Source organism: Seriola dumerili, unplaced genomic scaffold (assembly GCF_002260705.1).
Source record: "Seriola dumerili isolate Sdu_G_001 unplaced genomic scaffold, Sdu_1.0 BDQW01000121.1, whole genome shotgun sequence".
Lineage (NCBI taxonomy): Eukaryota > Metazoa > Chordata > Actinopteri > Carangiformes > Carangidae > Seriola > Seriola dumerili.
This window is the reverse complement of record NW_019174376.1, coordinates 2,004,580-2,022,985: the sequence shown is the minus strand read 5'-3', so window position 1 is coordinate 2,022,985 and position 18,406 is coordinate 2,004,580. Positions and strand designations below refer to the sequence as shown.

At 40.2% G+C, this 18,406-nt stretch overlaps 1 protein-coding gene across 1 annotated transcript in view; it reads left to right on the top strand.

The window, feature by feature from the left end:
* The window catches only part of kif5a (kinesin family member 5A), a 56,489-nt gene that overhangs the window by 27,457 nt on the left and 10,626 nt on the right, over positions 1 to 18,406 (top strand). Inside the window, exons 11-18 of the mRNA XM_022748243.1 lie at positions 1,012 to 1,160; positions 4,611 to 4,825; positions 5,640 to 5,708; positions 6,969 to 7,175; positions 12,182 to 12,328; positions 13,426 to 13,614; positions 14,156 to 14,273; positions 16,599 to 16,663. Of these exons, the coding sequence (XP_022603964.1) occupies positions 1,012 to 1,160; positions 4,611 to 4,825; positions 5,640 to 5,708; positions 6,969 to 7,175; positions 12,182 to 12,328; positions 13,426 to 13,614; positions 14,156 to 14,273; positions 16,599 to 16,663 (1,159 nt within the window). The remainder of the gene's footprint in view (positions 1 to 1,011; positions 1,161 to 4,610; positions 4,826 to 5,639; positions 5,709 to 6,968; positions 7,176 to 12,181; positions 12,329 to 13,425; positions 13,615 to 14,155; positions 14,274 to 16,598; positions 16,664 to 18,406) is intronic.

Sequence of the window (18,406 nt, the reverse complement as noted above, 5' to 3'; positions counted from 1 at the left end):
GAAATAGATAATGTATGACCGAGCTAAGGGAGTGACAGACTCCACAGATATTTGAATTTTACCGAACAGAAAATTTGGTCTCTTATCTCCCTCTGTCAGCCACAGCAGCAGTTGAATGCCATGACAAAACTGCTTCTTTTTTTTCTTTTTTTTAAATAAATCAATATAATGTCAAAAACATTGTGACACAATATTAAACACTTTATGTCATACTTTATTTGGATAGTTCATTGTTATCAACAAATCAAGTGACTATAACGTGACAGTAAAAGCCTGCAGATGTTAGAAATAGAGAATCTATGATTCGGCTCAGGATTTAGCTCATTGTCTAAAGACATCAAAAAAAAAAAAAAAATCCATTAACACGCTGTTCAACATTAACTTTTTGTCACCTGATGTTTGATTATCAACATTTCACTATCCAAATAAAGTGTCACTTAGATCCTGATGTGATGACACCAACTTTAGGTAGGGCTGTTTGTCTCGCTAATATCAGGGAATGAATGAATAAGCACAACAGTGTTTTCTCACTGGAGTGTGAAATTATGTGAACGCCACCAATGTGAAAGTCACAACCAGAGCTGAGTGCTGCTGCTGTAGCATCATGAATGTTTCAACTATGTTGTGCCACTTATTAGAGTTATAATCAAGAAATAATTTATAGTCACATACATACTCTGTTCTCTTATGAACTTCATGAATGCTGTATTTTTTTTATGCGTTGATATATTTTACAAGGTCTGAAGCATTTGTACAGTCAAAATTTTTGCCTCCGTATGCCTCCCTCTCCCTCATGCACCATCAAACACAATTTGTAGAAAGCCAATTTGCATAACAATTAATGAGATGCAAGCCCATTTTCATTGAGCAGCCAGGGCTGAAATACCCTTGTTGACAGTTCCTCTATTCTCTGCTGTTCTCTCACACCTTTTTTTTCCTTTCTACATCTTTTCCTCTCACCTCACTACCTTAACACTGTTTCCTTCCTCCTTCTCTCTTCCTTCCAATTAGAGCCAAGACCATTAGAAATACTGTATCAGTGAACCTGGAGCTCACAGCAGAGCAGTGGAAGAGGAAGTATGAAAAGGAAAAGGAGAAGAACAGGTCAATGAAGGAAACCATTCAGAGGCTTGAGGCTGAGCTCAACTGCTTGAGGAAAGGTAATACTCGCACTGGTAACATGCTAACAGCTGACAAAAACACTCCTCTAGGGAAGAACTGTGGAAAATGTTGCCCTAGGCAGTTGGACATTATCAGTACTTTTATAATAAGTTTATATTTTTTGTCACACCATTTTGGCTGACTGAAATTATTATTACTAGTGGACCAATTGCCATGGAATTTTGTACAGACATTCATGGTCCGCAGAGGATGAAGTGTACTGAATGTACTGACTCTGGAGATCCCCTGACTTTTCTTGTAGCGCCACCTTGAGGTTCACATTTGTGTTTCTGAGTGCAATGTCTCAACAACTGTTGAACTGATTGCAATGAAATTTGGTGCAGACATTCATGTTCCCCTCAGGATGAATCATAATGGCGTTGACGATACTCTGACTTTTCATTTAGCGTCATCATCAGGAACCACACACGCGCTTTATGCCACACATTTATCTTCGTGTCTGCACAAAGTATGCCTACATTACCCACAGTCCATCTGACCGACAACAGTTCAGTTGGAGATGTGGGGTGTGTTACGCTAGTTGTGGCTAGCCAACAGAGCTACTAACATGCCTGTGACTCGTAGTCTTGACAAATTATTGTTATGGATGGCAGAAAAGGGATGAAAATTCACCCCAGCTTTAAGAAAAGAAACCAGGATCCTGAATCAGCTGTTTTATGTTTGGTGAAAAAGATCACCTGCCAAGCTGCCACTGAAAAAGTAAGACGAGGTTTGTGCTGGTAGTCAAGCGCAGAGAACACACCAGCTACATGGTCCCCTATAGAAAAATCCATTCAATTCATGTCCTTGTATGTTCTAGCCTCTGTCTTCATGCATGGCAGAGTGCTCACTAACAGGACTGAAAATTTCCCCAGCCTGCAGACATTACTTTTCAGTCCACGTAAGTGCATATTTAACCTCACTTGATATCTGAACATATGCCCTATGGAGATATATGGGAAGAGCAGCCAGACTTTTTGGAACTGTGCCCTAAACACTTAAAAATCTCTTTCTGGCTGTTTTTATTTCATAATATTCAGACTTTTACTTTAACTGGATTCCCCTCACATTATGCTGGGAGGAAGAAACGCTGGGGGCTTTATGTTTTATGAATCCTTATGTATTAGTAATCCTCACAGCGACAAAGGTTAATCACATCTAACGGAGAGTCATACATACACTTGTCCTCCTCCATGTCATCACACACAACCCTGTGTCCGTGCGCACACAAGAACACAAGCACATGAAGCACTACACTCGCATATTCCCTCGTAATTACTCACACACGCGCGCGCACACACGCACATCTGCCCTCTCCTGCTGGACTTCAGGTCGATTCAAATGTCAGTGCTCTCAATGGTCATGATCGGTTGACATTTAAGCTGTGTAATGGATCCTCTCCGGTGTTTTCCTGAACATCATTCCATCACAGCTTGACCTGAATTTTAAAAATGCTGTAACACATCTTTATTGAGCACCTACAGTATCATTGAAAATGATTCCTTTTATTGCCTCATCCCACTCAGCTACTCTGATTCTCCTTCACATAGACGCACACATGCAGTCACACACACACAGTCTCCCCCTCAACTCTCCTACTCTCTATCTCTCTTACAGTTTAGTACTTTTAATTTCCTAATGGATCATTTTGACAACATCGTTGCCCCCATTCTCCCCTCACTGCTCCCTGTATTGTTGCCCACCTCGGGCCAGGAACTCCCTGAGACGGATGTTGTTGACCTCCGTCTTGCACCACATTATCCAACTCTTTACTCAAGGGTGTCCCAAAGACAGGAACAGCTGTCACACGCAGCAAGTTCCATCCAGTATAGAGCGGGAATCTCCCATAGTGTGCAATGCAGGTTTTTGTTCCAGTTAACCTGACAGATGTTTTTACTGATTAGCACACCTTCAACTAGACAGGAGGATCTGATCTGTGAAAGGTGTCAGTTATCTTAAGTATGGATTACTTTGACCTTGTCTTGAAGGGGCAAAGCACTCAATTTCCAAATTGATCCTCCTGTTTTCCAGTTACAGTACAACTACAACTCAGTCAAATCAGTAGCGTGAAATGCTGGGTCACACAAAAACAGAAGTAGAAGTAGTTTCCAGGCGGTTCAGAATAACACAAAGAAAGACAGATGCAGAAAATTGACAACATTTAATATACTAAATATGTACGCAAATACAGGCACTTAACGAAGCCCAAGCTTAGTCCCCTTCAGACAGCATCAAGCTGTTTATGCTCATGTGTCTTAAGAATTGTGGAAAAAGCAGAATGTGAAATGATAAATATGTCATAACAAAAAACTTACGACACATTAGAGTTTATAATCTTCTCATATAAGGACACATTTAATACATGAAAAAATTAACATCTTTTGTAAGGAAAAACATCCTGAAAGACATCATTGTTTTGGCTGGACCGCAACAGCATAGCCAGTCCTATAATCCTGTATGTCCATGACTGATGGACTGAGTTGACTGACTGACTGACTGATTGACTAAGTGATCATAATTCCATCATTGGTCAGCTAAATACCACATGACTAAGTTGGTTTTTCCCCATTGGTCGTTGGTCTTTCAAAAATGAATTGGCGCACACGGTTTCTGTTTGGGGGTGGGGGGGTGGGGTGTTTAGTTTGCTTCAAATCCGCATTGTGGTTCGCTTAACCTGTGCATTGTGAACACAAAGCGCTTCAGCTTCGCTTTGCCTTTTGCCATTGTATTTCAGCCCTGCTGTAGACGATAACAAGCTATTACACTGGGATGCTTGAAAATGCATATATTTGGTTCTTTGACATTGATATATACTCAGTGGATTACTTCAGTACAGCATGTCTGTTTATTTGTTAAATATGTCTTACCATATACTCTTTACCATTAGTGTAAGAATCCTACTTTTGTATTGTACAGTGATTGTGTTACAACCTATTTCTCAGGTCACTTCATGCTTTTCCCCTATTTCTAGAGACACGTCAGCAGAAACCCCTTGATGCTGCCTGAGGAAGAGCATCAGGCTTCAAATGCTTTTACAATCCAGAGTGGCTGTCAATCCCAGCTTTTGTCTGTGTTTTTCATGCCAATAATTGCCTGTTCATGTGTGGAAGCATATTGAACTTTTCTGCATTCACCAGCTCCCATCCTTTTGTTTTGTGAATTTCTCCAAGAATCTCTGCCATGGCCAGGCCCGAGAAAACTGGCATTCTAACATTTTATACTTATGGTATTTTGCACGGCTGTCTGCATACATGAAAAAAATGCTAATTTATGGCACTGAAATATCTCAGTCGTGAGATTTAAATGCATTCAGGAGTAAAGAAAGGACATATGTTGAAGATTAACCCACTAATCCCTTCTTTTATGCATTAAGCCGTGGAGGGATTTCACAAAGATAAGAGCCTCACATTCACACACAAAAAATCCAATATATTGTCCCTCGTCTTAAGGTGAGGATGATGTTGTGCTGGGGCAGCGTGAAGGATCGGAGGATGTTCCCCTGGTGGCTCCAAAATCTGAGGAGCCAGTTCTTGACATCTGCAGCCCCTGCAGCCCCTGCAGCCCCTGCTCCATTGCGTCCTCCATTGTGGTTCACATTTCTGAGGAAGAGCGGCAGAAGTATGAGGAGGAGATCCGCAAGCTGTACAAACAGCTGGACGAGAAGGTGATGAATGGGTGCCGCATGAGGACTGTGAGCATGAATGTAGAGCTGATTACACAGTATGGCAGATTTTTGTAATGGTATGCACACATGAATACAAAGAGCCTATCGTACATGTATTATTCATGTTAATGAATTCAGGATCAGACACATAGTAGTGACTAATATGGCAACTCTTAGGAATAGATGTCATTAGGGAAATAGTAATGTTCTACATTGAAAAGCATTAAAGCTTTAATTTATTTAACACATCATATTGTCTACGCGTATGTATCCTGCACTCCACAGCGCTGCAATGTGTAATTGCTTTTATCAACAGATATTACATTAAATATGCAGAACGATTAGTGTGTCAATGCACTGGCACAGTTTATCTTTCCTTTACAGTGCATATGAGAAAAAGTAGCCATGTTTTTTGTGTGTGGTTGCACATACTGTACAGGACAATCCATGGGGATGCATATATTTTTTCTCTACTCAATGTATGCAGTACACTCGCAATAGTTGATCTGATGCAGGATATTCTATGTTGCATGTTAAGTGTACATATACAGGCGACACACCTTAAACATTTTGCTATTGCAGTGTTTTTATATATGATCAGTTAACCACAGACCATCAATTAAATGCTTGCTGAACCATAATTAGACTTACACTTAATAATTATAATGTCTTTTGTTTATGGTTAGACTGTATTAATGTTTTTTTTTTGAATAGTATTGAAACTAGTACAGAGTATCTTTACTGTACCAGTATATATAATCCATAACACTTTAAATAAACTGCATCTATTCCATGTGTCTCTTTACCACTAAAGGATGATGAGATCAACCACCAGAGCCAGATGGTGGAGAAGCTGAAGGAGCAGATGCTTGACCAGGAGGAGGTAAAAGACCATGGTTTTACATTCTTTCATGGGTTTGGTTAAATGGCTCACAGTAGGCTGCGCATCTTCAAATGTAGCAGAAATTTGAATAGAAGTCAGTCAGTGAGAGGTTTATTATCTTGTCCTTGAGAGGGGTGAGAAAGAAAAAATAACTCTTTTCAGGTGCTAGAAAGCACTTTAAGAACATAGAGTGTCATTGTTTAATCATGAGTGCGTTATTTAACAGCAGTGTGTAAAATAGAAAATTTGATTCCAGTGGCTGCTCAGGCACAAGTTATTGAAGCAGGGATCAATAGAAAGATTGATTAAGGACTGATGCATGATGTGGTATTTGTTCATTTTGATACATGTTGTGTCTTTATTTGTGAGAAAAAAGAAGGAAAAGACCCATGTTGCCTTTTTTTAGCTGACATTACTGACGTTGTGGCTAATAAACAAGCAAATGCCCTGTGACGACCTGGTATGTTGTGGATGAGCATGATCTTTGTGAATTTAGTGAATTTTTATACCACAAAAGTTTCTGCAGCAAACAGACTTGTCTATCTATATGTGCTACTTCTGGGGGAGAAGAGCAATTAAAAGCCTCCATTATAAGGTAATTACAAACAGTATTTACACCTTGTTTTCATAGCAGTGGCTAGACCAGTGGACTAAATAACCTGCAACAGGCTTCGGCGAATACTCCACTGCCAAGTCATTTGCAAAATTACTTCATTCATATTCCAAAATGGTCCTGCTGTGGGTTGAGCTGACATGGTGGTAACTACCTAACCTTAGTCTGTGTGCAGTAACATGAATTTACATCCATTTGGCCAAACACAAGCTGTATGCTGCAGTTCAAACATGCAGGCACCCTGGGCAGAGCAATATCTACATTTAATGACATCCATTCAATGAAATGACCCACAGTGGGCTGCAGCAAAAGACAAACAAATACCATGCTGGCAAAATAATGTCAGCTCTTACAGAGTCAAGGGATGTTCTCAGATCAATATTTAAAAAAATGTTTCATCTGTTAAATTACATCTGTATTGTGTGCCAAGGTTTGTACACATGCTTATCGCTTGTTACCAAGAGATCAAGATAAACCTCACAATTAATGTTTTATTAAAACCCAGCTGCTCTGAAATGTAAATAATGAAGAAGGAGCTGTTTTTGTATAGAATACTAATGTAAATTTGAGTTTCTTTGCGCATTTTAACCAAAGCTTTTGTTTAACTTGCTGTTTATATTTGGCTGTTAAATCTCTGTGGCCCTCAGCTTCTAGCATCATCCAAGGGTGACAGTGAGAAGGTGCAGTCGGAGCTCGGCAGGCTGCAGACAGAGAATGAATCTGCTAAGGCGGAGGTGAAGGAGGTCCTCCAGGCCCTGGAGGAGCTGGCAGTCAACTACGACCAGAAGAGCCAGGAGGTAGAGGAGAAGAGCATGCAGAACAAGATCCTGGCTGAAGAGCTTTCAAAGAAAATGGTGGGTCAGGCTTTCTTGTTAATATTTCATACTAAAAATGTGACTGAAAATGGAGCTTTTACCAATTAAAGGAGTAAATAGACATATGCTGCGTTGTGGTTCATATTGTGGACATGTACATTGAGTAAAGAAAAGGAAGAAAAAAACATTAAGGTTTAAAATAATCTGTCCATCTGTCAAATTAAGCCCCTATCTTTCAAAAATATGTAGAACTTGTGGTTCAAAATGCAATTAGGGAGATAATGAGTAAAATTGGAGAGCTACATGGAAGGAAAGATAAGAGAGAAAATTCTAATAATTGGGTCGCCTGCAGTCAGATACATTTAAGAACGATAAAAACTATTAGGAAAAAAAATCAAAATAGGATGGTAAAAAATGAAAAAGGATGACAAATGTAACCAGTGAAGGTCTGCTGTTTTTGTCATAATCATTCCAGACAACAGTCAACAGCATGACATAAAGCCACAAGTTTTCTGCCGTACAGCAGAATATTTATTTGTGTTGGACATCAGAAATATCCTCGGAAAGTGTATGTCACACTGAATCTAAAAATATGTTTGTCATGAGATGCGAGCCTCACACCTCTGTCATAGAGAATGACTCGAAGCAGAGTTTCAGGTGTTTTTCAGCTGTGATGAAAGATGACAGTTTTGAAATAGTGCAGCTCTGCTTATTTATTGATCATTCACAGGTTTGCATGTGAGTGGATTGTTATGCCGCATTTTAGTAAGTGGGAATGTGCAGTTGAAAATAAGGAGAATAAGGAGAGACCATTGACAGAACTGGTCAGTTCTCCATAAGGTTATTGTGACTGGCTCAGTGGACTGAGAGGACCATTATTCATCTTGTCTAAACCTCTTTAATATTTCATGCACCGTTTTACAATCTGCCACCGCGTCCTCCTCTCCCTCTCTTTCTTTCTCAGAAGCTGGTCCAGACATTGATTGAAAGGAGCTCACAATGTAGCCACTGAGTGCAAATTTTATCTTGCTAAACGCAATTTAAACCCTTCGTTCTCCTCCATCGTATCACTTACCACGTCTCCACTATAGCCTCTTCAGTCTGTTCTGCTCTGACCTCTCACCTGACACAGCTCCCTCTCAGGGACCCCACCTGGCAGTCTGACAGGATGTGAAACTGAGTACAAGGAACCATGCAGTGATCTGAAGAGAATCCCATCCTCTCAGGGCTCTTCCCAGCTTCACCTCCCCCACCCGCACCCCCTTACTCTTTAGGGCCGCAGGATGCAGAGAGTGGCTCCCATAATGTGCAGTGTTGCAGGTTTTTGAATGTTTTCATATCCATAGTTGAAATGGTGCGGCATTGACCTAGAAAAAGTGTTGCAATGAGGTACATTCATCACTGTCTTCACCCCACCGTCTCCTCAGCTGCCTGCATTGTTGCTTTCAGTGGAAACTCCTCTCTTCTTCTGCAGGAGACCACACCATCGCTCACTGTTAACTGCCATTCATCTGCTCCCTTAAGCACCTTCATTCATCCATATGTCCACTTAAGCCCCTTTCTATCGTTATGATTAACTCCATTCATCATTCAACCAACCAGCTCTTCTCTGCCATATCTCGTCATAAATCTTTCTTCAACTACACTGAACATTTTTCATTAACCTCTCTCTTCTCTTCTCCTTTTTACTTATTAATAAATGAATTGATTTCAGTTAATTATTTACCGTCATTCATGCTATGTAAATGTTTTGACGTGGGAAGTGACCTGGAAAATGATCACAGGGCTTGAAGTTAATGACGGAGATGAAGATGGAGAGGTTGATAAAGGAGTAAATGTTACTGTATTTAAGAAGGTGCTTAATGGTGCTTTCAGTTGACTTAATGATTCATGGGGGCAATAATCTGAAATACGCCATTAAAAAAAACAATGGCTTAAGAGCATTATTTAGATGATTCACTCAATATAAAATTAAACACTTTGAATGCGTCTTCAGATCTTCAAACCTTTAGGTACCATAGCAGCATCAGAGAGGAAACGGACTATATATCTGAAATGAATACATTTTTCTTACTCATCACTCACCACTGAACAAAGACCAGAGTTGTAGCTATCAATGAAGACACCAAGGTCATTATTCCTCCATATAATTTTCACTGGGGAATTTGGGCTCAGGACCTCTAAAATCCTGGCTATGTTCCTGACCAACAGCAAAAGTTTTCTTGCTCTCATTCATTTTGTTAGACCTGTAGTGCCATCGATTGAATCCAAATTGTTTCATTGTGTTCAAGCCATTGGGGCGACAGTGTTGTTTAGAAGCTGCCTGCTGTACAAACTGGAGAAGGATAAAGTAAGCTCCATCATTCGCTCTCCCAGATCCTTTCATCCAGCGCCACCGCCATCAACACCTATCTTGAAGTTTATTGATTTGTAATTTAGCAGCCATTATGTTTTGTTACTTGAGTTTCTTGGATGAGAATGAGGTCAGGGTATAGGTATAGTGCTCCGTGAGCGCGCTGGAACAATGCTCTGCCACTTTTTTTCTCCAAGTGAGGAAATAGAATATTCTCAGTTTGCATAATCCGGTTGAAATTCATATACATTTTTTTAAGTGCCTGAAGATCCAGTCATCACTCAAACCTATGTCGTACAAGACAGCCAATAAAAACAAATTGAATGGTCAACATTGTCATATTGATATTTAAGGTGTGTTGATTGATTCACATTGTCAACTCATGCATTGAGTAACATGAAACAAAACATTTCACCTTAAAAGTTGTCAGTAGCTGCCAGTATATAGCTCCGTGTCCTCACCACTACACCACCCCCTCTGTGCTACCATCACAGCCAACAACACATCAGTTGAGACCAGGGAACTTATTTATTTGTTTTTCCATGACATTATCTACCCAATAAATGTGAAAGAAATATAAAATTACACCCAAGTGCCTACTTAAGCTTTTCTCTAGGCTACCCAAACAAATACTATGACAACTATAAAGGAGCCATTGTCATTTTTCCCCAGCTCAGTATCTACTATGGTTGAGAGAAATTACTCTAGTTCCACAAAGAGCATAAGCAGGCAGTGGAGAGTAATCCAAAGCCAGTGGCTATTTGTTAAGGCCGTGATGGTACAACTGACCAACAGACTGGAGGCCACACATTAATATGAATAATACCAACAATACCTTCGATTTTAGCTTGTTTCCAATTTTTGCTTTGGCCCTTCTGACTCCTCCCAGGAATTCCCAATGTTAATCCAGCTGGTGTTTTGTTGTAAATGATTCATCATTTATTTTCATAAAGTATCTCAGTCAAAGTTTTTATTGTCTGATTTCCAAGGGCATCACTCCCATTTCTATCAATGAGACAGGTATTAGTGTGAAATGCCCCACTACATATTCCCAGGGCTTTAGCTTGTACAATACCCAGTTTTGTAATCATTGTAGGAGCTGCTGATCCATAAGTCACGCATCAATAATCAATAATTGATCTAATCATTGCTCTATAAATCATCATCATTGACTATCTGTCAGCCCCCCAGTCAGAACCTGCCACACACCTAAGAACATTTATTATTTTTCCACTCTGTAGTAAAACCTGTTATTAACCTAGTATTGGGTACCAGGCTCCACCTCAAGTTCCTCTGGTAGCACTTCCAACCCTCACCTGTACTGACCCTGTAAAATAAATCCTGCTTGAATATATAGAATTGCTAGTTCTCTGAAGAATTACAGACTTGATGTGATGAATCAAACCTCTATAATTCATGCCAAATGGAGAGAAGACCTTAGCGTGGTTGTTTTCTGAAAGGACTTTCAGAGCGCCTTGCTTTGAGAGCCCAGTTTTGAAGCCCAGGTAAAGAAAACGTTCGGTCATGTTTTTATCATTTGAAAAATACACCTAAGGTTAAGTCTTTTATTTCAGCCGCCGATTTGGAGAAACTCATCCATGCTTTTATTTCCTCCCAGCTAAACTACTGCAGCTCCCTATACACCCGTCTCAGTCAGGCAGGAAATGCTGCAGCTCGGCTCAGTCCAAAAAATGTATTCATATCACTCCTGTTATAAGGTCTTTGCACTGGCTGCCTGTTAATTTTAGGATTGATTCTTAGATTAAATAAATAAATAAAAGCTGGCCTCTCCCTATATTTCTGAGCTTTTATCCCCCTCTGAGCCAGGACGCTGTCTGAGATTTGCTTTTGCTTTTCCTTTGCTGTCAAAGTTTTACTTCTTGTCTGTAAATCACTAAATGATCTGGGCCCTAAATATATTTCTGGAATGCTTGATGTATATAAGCCTAATAAGTCTCTAAAATGTGTAGGAGCTAGTCAGCTAGTGGTGTGTGGAGATAAAACTAAACAGGGTGAAATGGTTTTCAGCCACTTTGCTCCTCACTGCTGGAACCAGCTCCCAATGGATATCAAATCTGCCCAAACCGTGACTTGCTTTAAAAAGAAACTAAAAACTGCTTAGTCTTAATTTAATCATTTAATTTAATCTTGCACTTTAATTACATGTTTTATAATCTGTGTTTTTATACTGTTTTCTATTTTTGTGCTTTTATTTCTGTTTTTTATGCTTCTTGTATATCTGTTAAACATTTTGAATGTGCCCTGTATGATAATGTTCTATACAAATAAATTTGCCTTGCCTAAATGAGCTGCGACATGAAAAATTTATGAACAATTCATAAAGTCAGTCTAACATTTGATCATGAGGTCAGTTATACTTGTTTGATGTATGTAAACTTGCCACCGTAGGAAAAGTGTTTGGATAAAATAACAATAAAAATTGAATTAGAAGCTTACGTGTCATAGTTGCGCTCTAGTACTTAAACAAATAGCACTACATCCCTGGTCAGGGGTTAAAATGTCTTGCAGCTGTGTGTGCTCTCAGGATAATGGACTCTCATTAACCTTTTCTCTCACTTCACCCCCACGCAATATTCTCTCCCTTTATTATTCCCTTGCACCTTCCAATCTCTTCTCCCTCGTTTGTTTATCTCCTCTAACACTTCCTTGTCTCACTCCTCTCCTCCGACAGGGTCATCTGATGGCTTTAGAGGCAGAGCTGTCCCGTATCCAAGAAGTGAGCAGCCACCAGAGGAAACGCATCGCTGAGATTCTCAACGGGCTCATGAGGGAGCTGAGTGAGTTCAGCACCATTGTTGGGAACAAGGACATAAAGTTGGTGAGTGAAGCTGAGGCTGCAGGTTTGAAGACACTGCATTCACTTACCAAAGATGTTGCCAAGGAACAAACAGTGAAACACTGAAATAAGATACTTGATGTCTGCAACTACAGATGAGAAATTGTATGCAGTTTTAGGTACCTTTCTGTATTTGAAACATTTTTACTTTGAATCCTGGTGTTTCCAGACTATCAAAGCAAGAAAAAAACATTTAAATGTTTCGGCCCATTTGATGCAATCTGGACAAAGAAGCTTCTTCTCATTGTTAGAGTTATAACTCACAAACCAGTATGCACAGGCAGATCAGATGTCATACACATAATGTTGGTGTCATTGCAGCTTGCTCACTCCAGTGAGAGCAGTGATAACCATCCGTGAATAGGTTTTAAATCTTATTGAAGAGGTGCTCATTTTGACCTCCGATCTTACCTCATAATACCAAAACGTAAAGGTTTTCTTCTATAGATTCACCAAGATATAAAAATTATTAGGTGAAAAAAAATCAGGGTTCAGGTATAGGCCATAGCTAACTTGTGTACATCATTGAAAGCATGATCACGCCCAACTAAGACACGTAAGGACCAAAAGAAACAAACCAAAGAAACAGTCAAGGGTTCAAGAGTTCACAATGTACAAAAATGTGCCTGCTTGTTCCAGAGCAGCACTACAGCTTTAACATACTTGCAGTGGAAAATGTTCAATGCCTTGCACGTCACTTTATACACATCGCTGTCTAATTTAGCTTGACATATCTGAAGGGCCATACATGAAACATTGTAGTCAACATGAACTATGTATTGCCCATGACCCTGAATTTTTCTGTATAAGACCCGGGGATAGTTTATAGGCATATTCACTGTCATCTGTAATGATCAGATTGATTTTGATGTGTAAGTTCATTTCAGAGCCTCTTGAATCACAGCACCTGCTAAATGATGCTGTTAACCTAATGGATGTGCATACGAAATGCCAGAAAGCCTCCCTTCCTCCCTCCCTGTTCAATTGCATTTAAATCATCTCTACTCAATCTTAACCAAACATCTCCACTACTCTTTGAACTGTCCCACCTCCTCTCCTCCTCCCTCATCCGTCCACAGCCCATGGAGATCACCGGTGCGATCGAGGAGGAGTTCACTGTGGCTCGCCTCTACATCAGTAAGATAAAGTCGGAGGTGAAGTCGATGGTGAAGCGCTGCCGTCACCTGGAGAACCTCCAGATGGAGTGTCACCGCAAGATGGAGGAGACGGGAAGAGAGCTGTCCTCGTGTCACCTCCTCATTTCACAGGTGAGGGACTGGTGGGGAAAAAAAGAACTGCTCATCTGTTACCCCAGGGGCAATTTTTTTCTGTTGACATGGAAAAATCAGGACACGGCAACTTACAACACTGCAAAATATTAATTATCACCACAAACGACTGAGTGACGTTTCAAGCTCACTCCCCTTCGTCAGTCTAATTAACATCACACATTGCTATGTAGGCCTCAGTGTGGTGTTAATTACTCTGATGAAGAGCTGTGTGCTCAAAGCGTCACTCAGCTTATTTTGGAGACAACAGCTTTTTGGCATTAGAAGCTTACAGTGTGAAAACTGTCTGAAAAATTCTTAAAGCATTGTGTGTTTTCTGTTCTATGTGCTGATGTGGTTGCTAGAAGCCATCATGATGTAAATGTTACTATCTTTGGTATTTAAATTAAATTCCCTGGTGAATAGAGATCATAAATATTCAGGGTAAACCGTATCCATTCAACTCTGAGTAAAAAGTACATTTTATCCTCTCTTGGGTAGAGTTGCTTTGCTCATCAGTATACCATGCTCTGAATTTCAGCACGGTGCTAAGATCCGCTCTCTAACGGAGTACATGCAGAATGTGGAGCTGAAGAAGAGACAGCTGGAGGATAGCTACGACTCTCTGAGCGAGGAGCTGGCTACACTCAAAGCTCAAGGTAGATTAACACAAATCATTATTGTGTAAAACTGATGTAAAATAGTAGCTCCATCAATATATGAATCCAGACAAACACCAAAACATACATAACCAGTGAACAAATAAGATTAACTAAGACTGTGAGGCTGAAGAATTAACAGCACAGTGAACTAAATGCTAATATCAGCATGCTAACATGCTCACAGTGACAATGCTGATGTTAAGCAGGTATAATGTTTACAATTTACACCGTCTTAGTATTGTGTGTTAACATGCTAACGTTTGCTAATTACTAAACATAACTTAGCCTAGACCTAAGGTGGATGGGAACCTCATTAGTTTAGCAGGTACTTGGTCATAAACCAAAGTACTGGACAAATTTAACTTTGGACCTGATGATTGCTCTAAATGAAAAGTGAAAAGATCAAGCAACTAATGCTCAGGAGAACATGAATGCCTGAACTGAATTTCATTTTCGCCAATCCATCCAATATTTGTTGACACATTTCACTCACAAATATCAGCCTCATGGTGGCGCTAAAGGAAAATGTCCAAGGATCATAAAAGTCAATAGGATACATCGTCAGGGAACAATGAATGTCTTTTTTTTTTCACATCCGTCGAGCATATGTTGAGATATTTCACAGTTAAAAACTTTGACCTGCTGGTGGCATTAGATGAAAAGTCAGAGGGCGCATCATTACATCAACAGTGGAAGGTCATTAGGTTCATCCTCTCCTGAATGTCTTCAACATTTCATGACAATCCATCTAAAGGTTGTTAAGGTATTTCAGTCTGGATCAAAGTGGTGGACCAGCAGACTATCCATACAGCCATGTCACTACTAAGACTAAAAAGACAAAAAAGCAACAGATGTATAATCTCAGAATACTACTCAAATTTACACAGCCAGCATTGTGACATACATGTAAAGTACATTAATCAAGGTTTTGAGGGGAAATCTAGCCAAACCTGAAGTGCAAGGATCAATATTGCACAAACACGGTCTGTTCAGTACACATAAAATATACAGTACAAGCTTAGCCTCAGGATAAGGTTGACATATTTTACCTTCGAAATACCAAACCAGGAGCAAGAGAGAAGACTCCAAATATCAATATGGTTGGATAAGCATAATGACACATTTATGGTTGATGAATCAGGCAAAATATAAGGCTTCAGGAGGAAATCAAATCAACATTGAAACAGTCAGCAAAACGGGTCTTTGCTCAGTATTAATTCAAATAAAGGAGAAGTTTACAGAGGCAAATTCTTTCAACTAAACTAAATATTTTTACGATGACATTGTGCTGAAGGGATTCAAATTATAAGTGATAATCTGATAAACACTGTGTGACATTTCTTAGTCACTGCACAGTGAAGGACAATGTTTAGATGGATAAATCTTGCTGAATTGCTGACTTGAGATGCCAAAGTCAAATTTAAGGTTAATGCTCTGACACAGTCAGACAAAATCACGTCCGTACAAATGTAGAAAGACAACAAACCTGTCACTGTGTCTCAACTCCACCGAGCTAGAACTGGAAGAAACTTGCTCTCTGCTTAAAACCATTTTACTGGCTTCAGTAGAGAGCTTCAGCCCGTGCCAGAGGCCTCTCTATCCTGTCAAGAGAAAGAAAAACAACAGTAAATGCTGATGAACAGCTTTGGCTCCCGAACATTTCACCGCACCAGCACAAATAGATTAATGGTACATTTGAAACCGTGCGATGTCCAGCTAACTGCAGTTATTCCCAGTACACTGACACAATTCACAAATCAGGCCAAAGGCAATGTGTTCCTGAGGAGTCTCACAGAACTGCATTAAATAACTGGTGGATTTAAGGGCAGGTAAATCAATTTTGGCCCCACTCCACACCTGAGCCGGGCCGTCCTGGAGTCGTTACAGAAGTAGATAAATACAAAGTGCTGCAGGTCATGTTGATGATCACACAGCCTGGCGTGAGGTAGAGAGCTCCTAATTTCATCATCAGACAACAGGAACAGCAGTGAGTCAACAACAGATCAGATCGGCGTGACACAATAGCTGTCATTTGCAATAATAGATACTATTACACCCAAAGGCATGACTTGGATCACGCTGACCTCACTGTCAACATCAAGCGTCGGTACTGCTGTGCTGTCAAAGTCAGGTCACTGTCACCTCTTTTATCTACATCAACGTGTTACTTTCTTTTGGGTGTGTGCTTCTCTCTTCCTCTTCTGCCTTCTTTTTTTTCTCTCCATCTTGGTATCTCACGCCATCAATCTCTGTCTGTTCTCCTAAATGTGTGTGTGTGTGTGTGTGTGTGTGTGCGTGTGTGTGTGTGTGCGTGTGTTTCAGAGAGCTTGTCACACATGACCAGGGGGGAGAATCGCACGTCTGCCCAGGATTGCTGTGATATAAAGGTAGTCATGACTACAGTGAGAGCAACTTAATGTAATGACCTTTTATCACACCGCCTCAGCACTCAGCTAACTGCAGGTGTGCATGTGTGGATGTCATGTGGGCGTGTGTTTGTCTGCGACAGCATCCATTTTTCATGTGTCAGTGTGCTATGTCTGTGCTGGAACATGAGCTCATGAGTGTTTCTGCATGTAAACTACTGCAGGGCTGCGACTTACAGATAAATATTTTGACACTTTAGGAAATAGACTTAATAACTTTTTTTTCCCTGATAGTAAGATGAGAAGATCCATGACACTCTCATGTCACTACGATGAATATGAAGCTACAGCCAGCAGCCAGTGGCCCAGAAAGCATTTTTCCCATACACAGTCATTGGAAAAGGAGCAGCTGTAAAATGGTGAATAAGAGAGTGTCACAAACTTCATTAAAGGCTTTTTATTATCAGAATTTGATTCACTTAGTCCAATAAAATTAAAGTTTAAAAGTTTAATTATTTATTCCATTCATGTGAGCCAACAGGAATTCACTTGGCTCGGCCAAAGAACATCTCAAACACTCATGCACAACTTGACTGGAGACGGACTCTCCTAAGCTCTATGGGTCCAAAAATACTGCGATTATTATGTGGGTTGAACAAACAAGTGTTAATTAATGAGCTTTAGGAGTGCTGGTAGGCAATTTTGTTGCCTTTGGAGAGAGCCAGGTTAGCTGTTTCCTGTCCAGATATGAAAGTGGCATCAATCTGCAAAAAAGCAAACTAAGACTATTCCTTTAATGTCAGAAAATAGTGAGAAGAGCCTGATATGATCTTCAAATAGTGATACCGTTCAAAATCCAAAGGTGCTCATTTTACAATGACAATCCTCACATTTGAGATGCTGGAAATGCAAATGTTTTGAATATTTCTGTTGTAAATGACGTTTTTGTCAGATTTTCTGATTGACTTATCAGTCTTTGACTTATCAGTCTAATCACTGACATGTTCAGATTAACCTGTTTCAACCTGCTACTAATGCCTCCAATTGTGTAACTTCCATGTTTGCACCACATACAGTGCATGCAGCACATAATAGACAGCAGCTTCATTATATTTTTGGGCAGAAGTCCTAAAACCAACCAGTGTACTTGAATACTACCAGGGCGTGGGCTTTCTGTATGTAAAGGGCAAATTCCCCAAAAACCAACTAACATATAGTTAACCAAGGGTTTTTTAGTCCACTGGAAGTCTGGGTCCCTGGAACAGTTACCCACTTTGCCTAGTAATCCTCTCTTAAAGTAAGCATGTGACAGATGCAGTTTTCAGCTGCTAAATGCTTCTGTACAGCTGGCAGTGTTTGTTGTTTTTCATTATTTACTTGTGTTCATGAGTGTGTTTCTGCATGTCAGTGTGTGTGTATCTGTGTGTGAAATGCTCCAGTTTCATTAGCACGTTACTTCATTCGCAATGGCAGTGTGTGACACAATCTGCTGTGTGTGTGTGTGTGTGTGTGTGTGTGTGTGTGTGTGTGTGTGTGTGTGTGTGTGTGTGTGTGTGTGTGTGTGTGTGTGTGTGTGTGTGCGCGCGCGCGTGCACGCATGCACACGCACGCACGTGAATGCGTGTGTGTGTGCGCGTGTGTGTTAAATGCCCATGTGGCATTGCATGTCCACATGTGCACTGGTGTGTGTAATTTTCTCCTCTCTCCTCTAGTTATTTTGTTTTCCTTTTATTCCCACCTCTGGGTACTCTCTCTCTCTCTCTC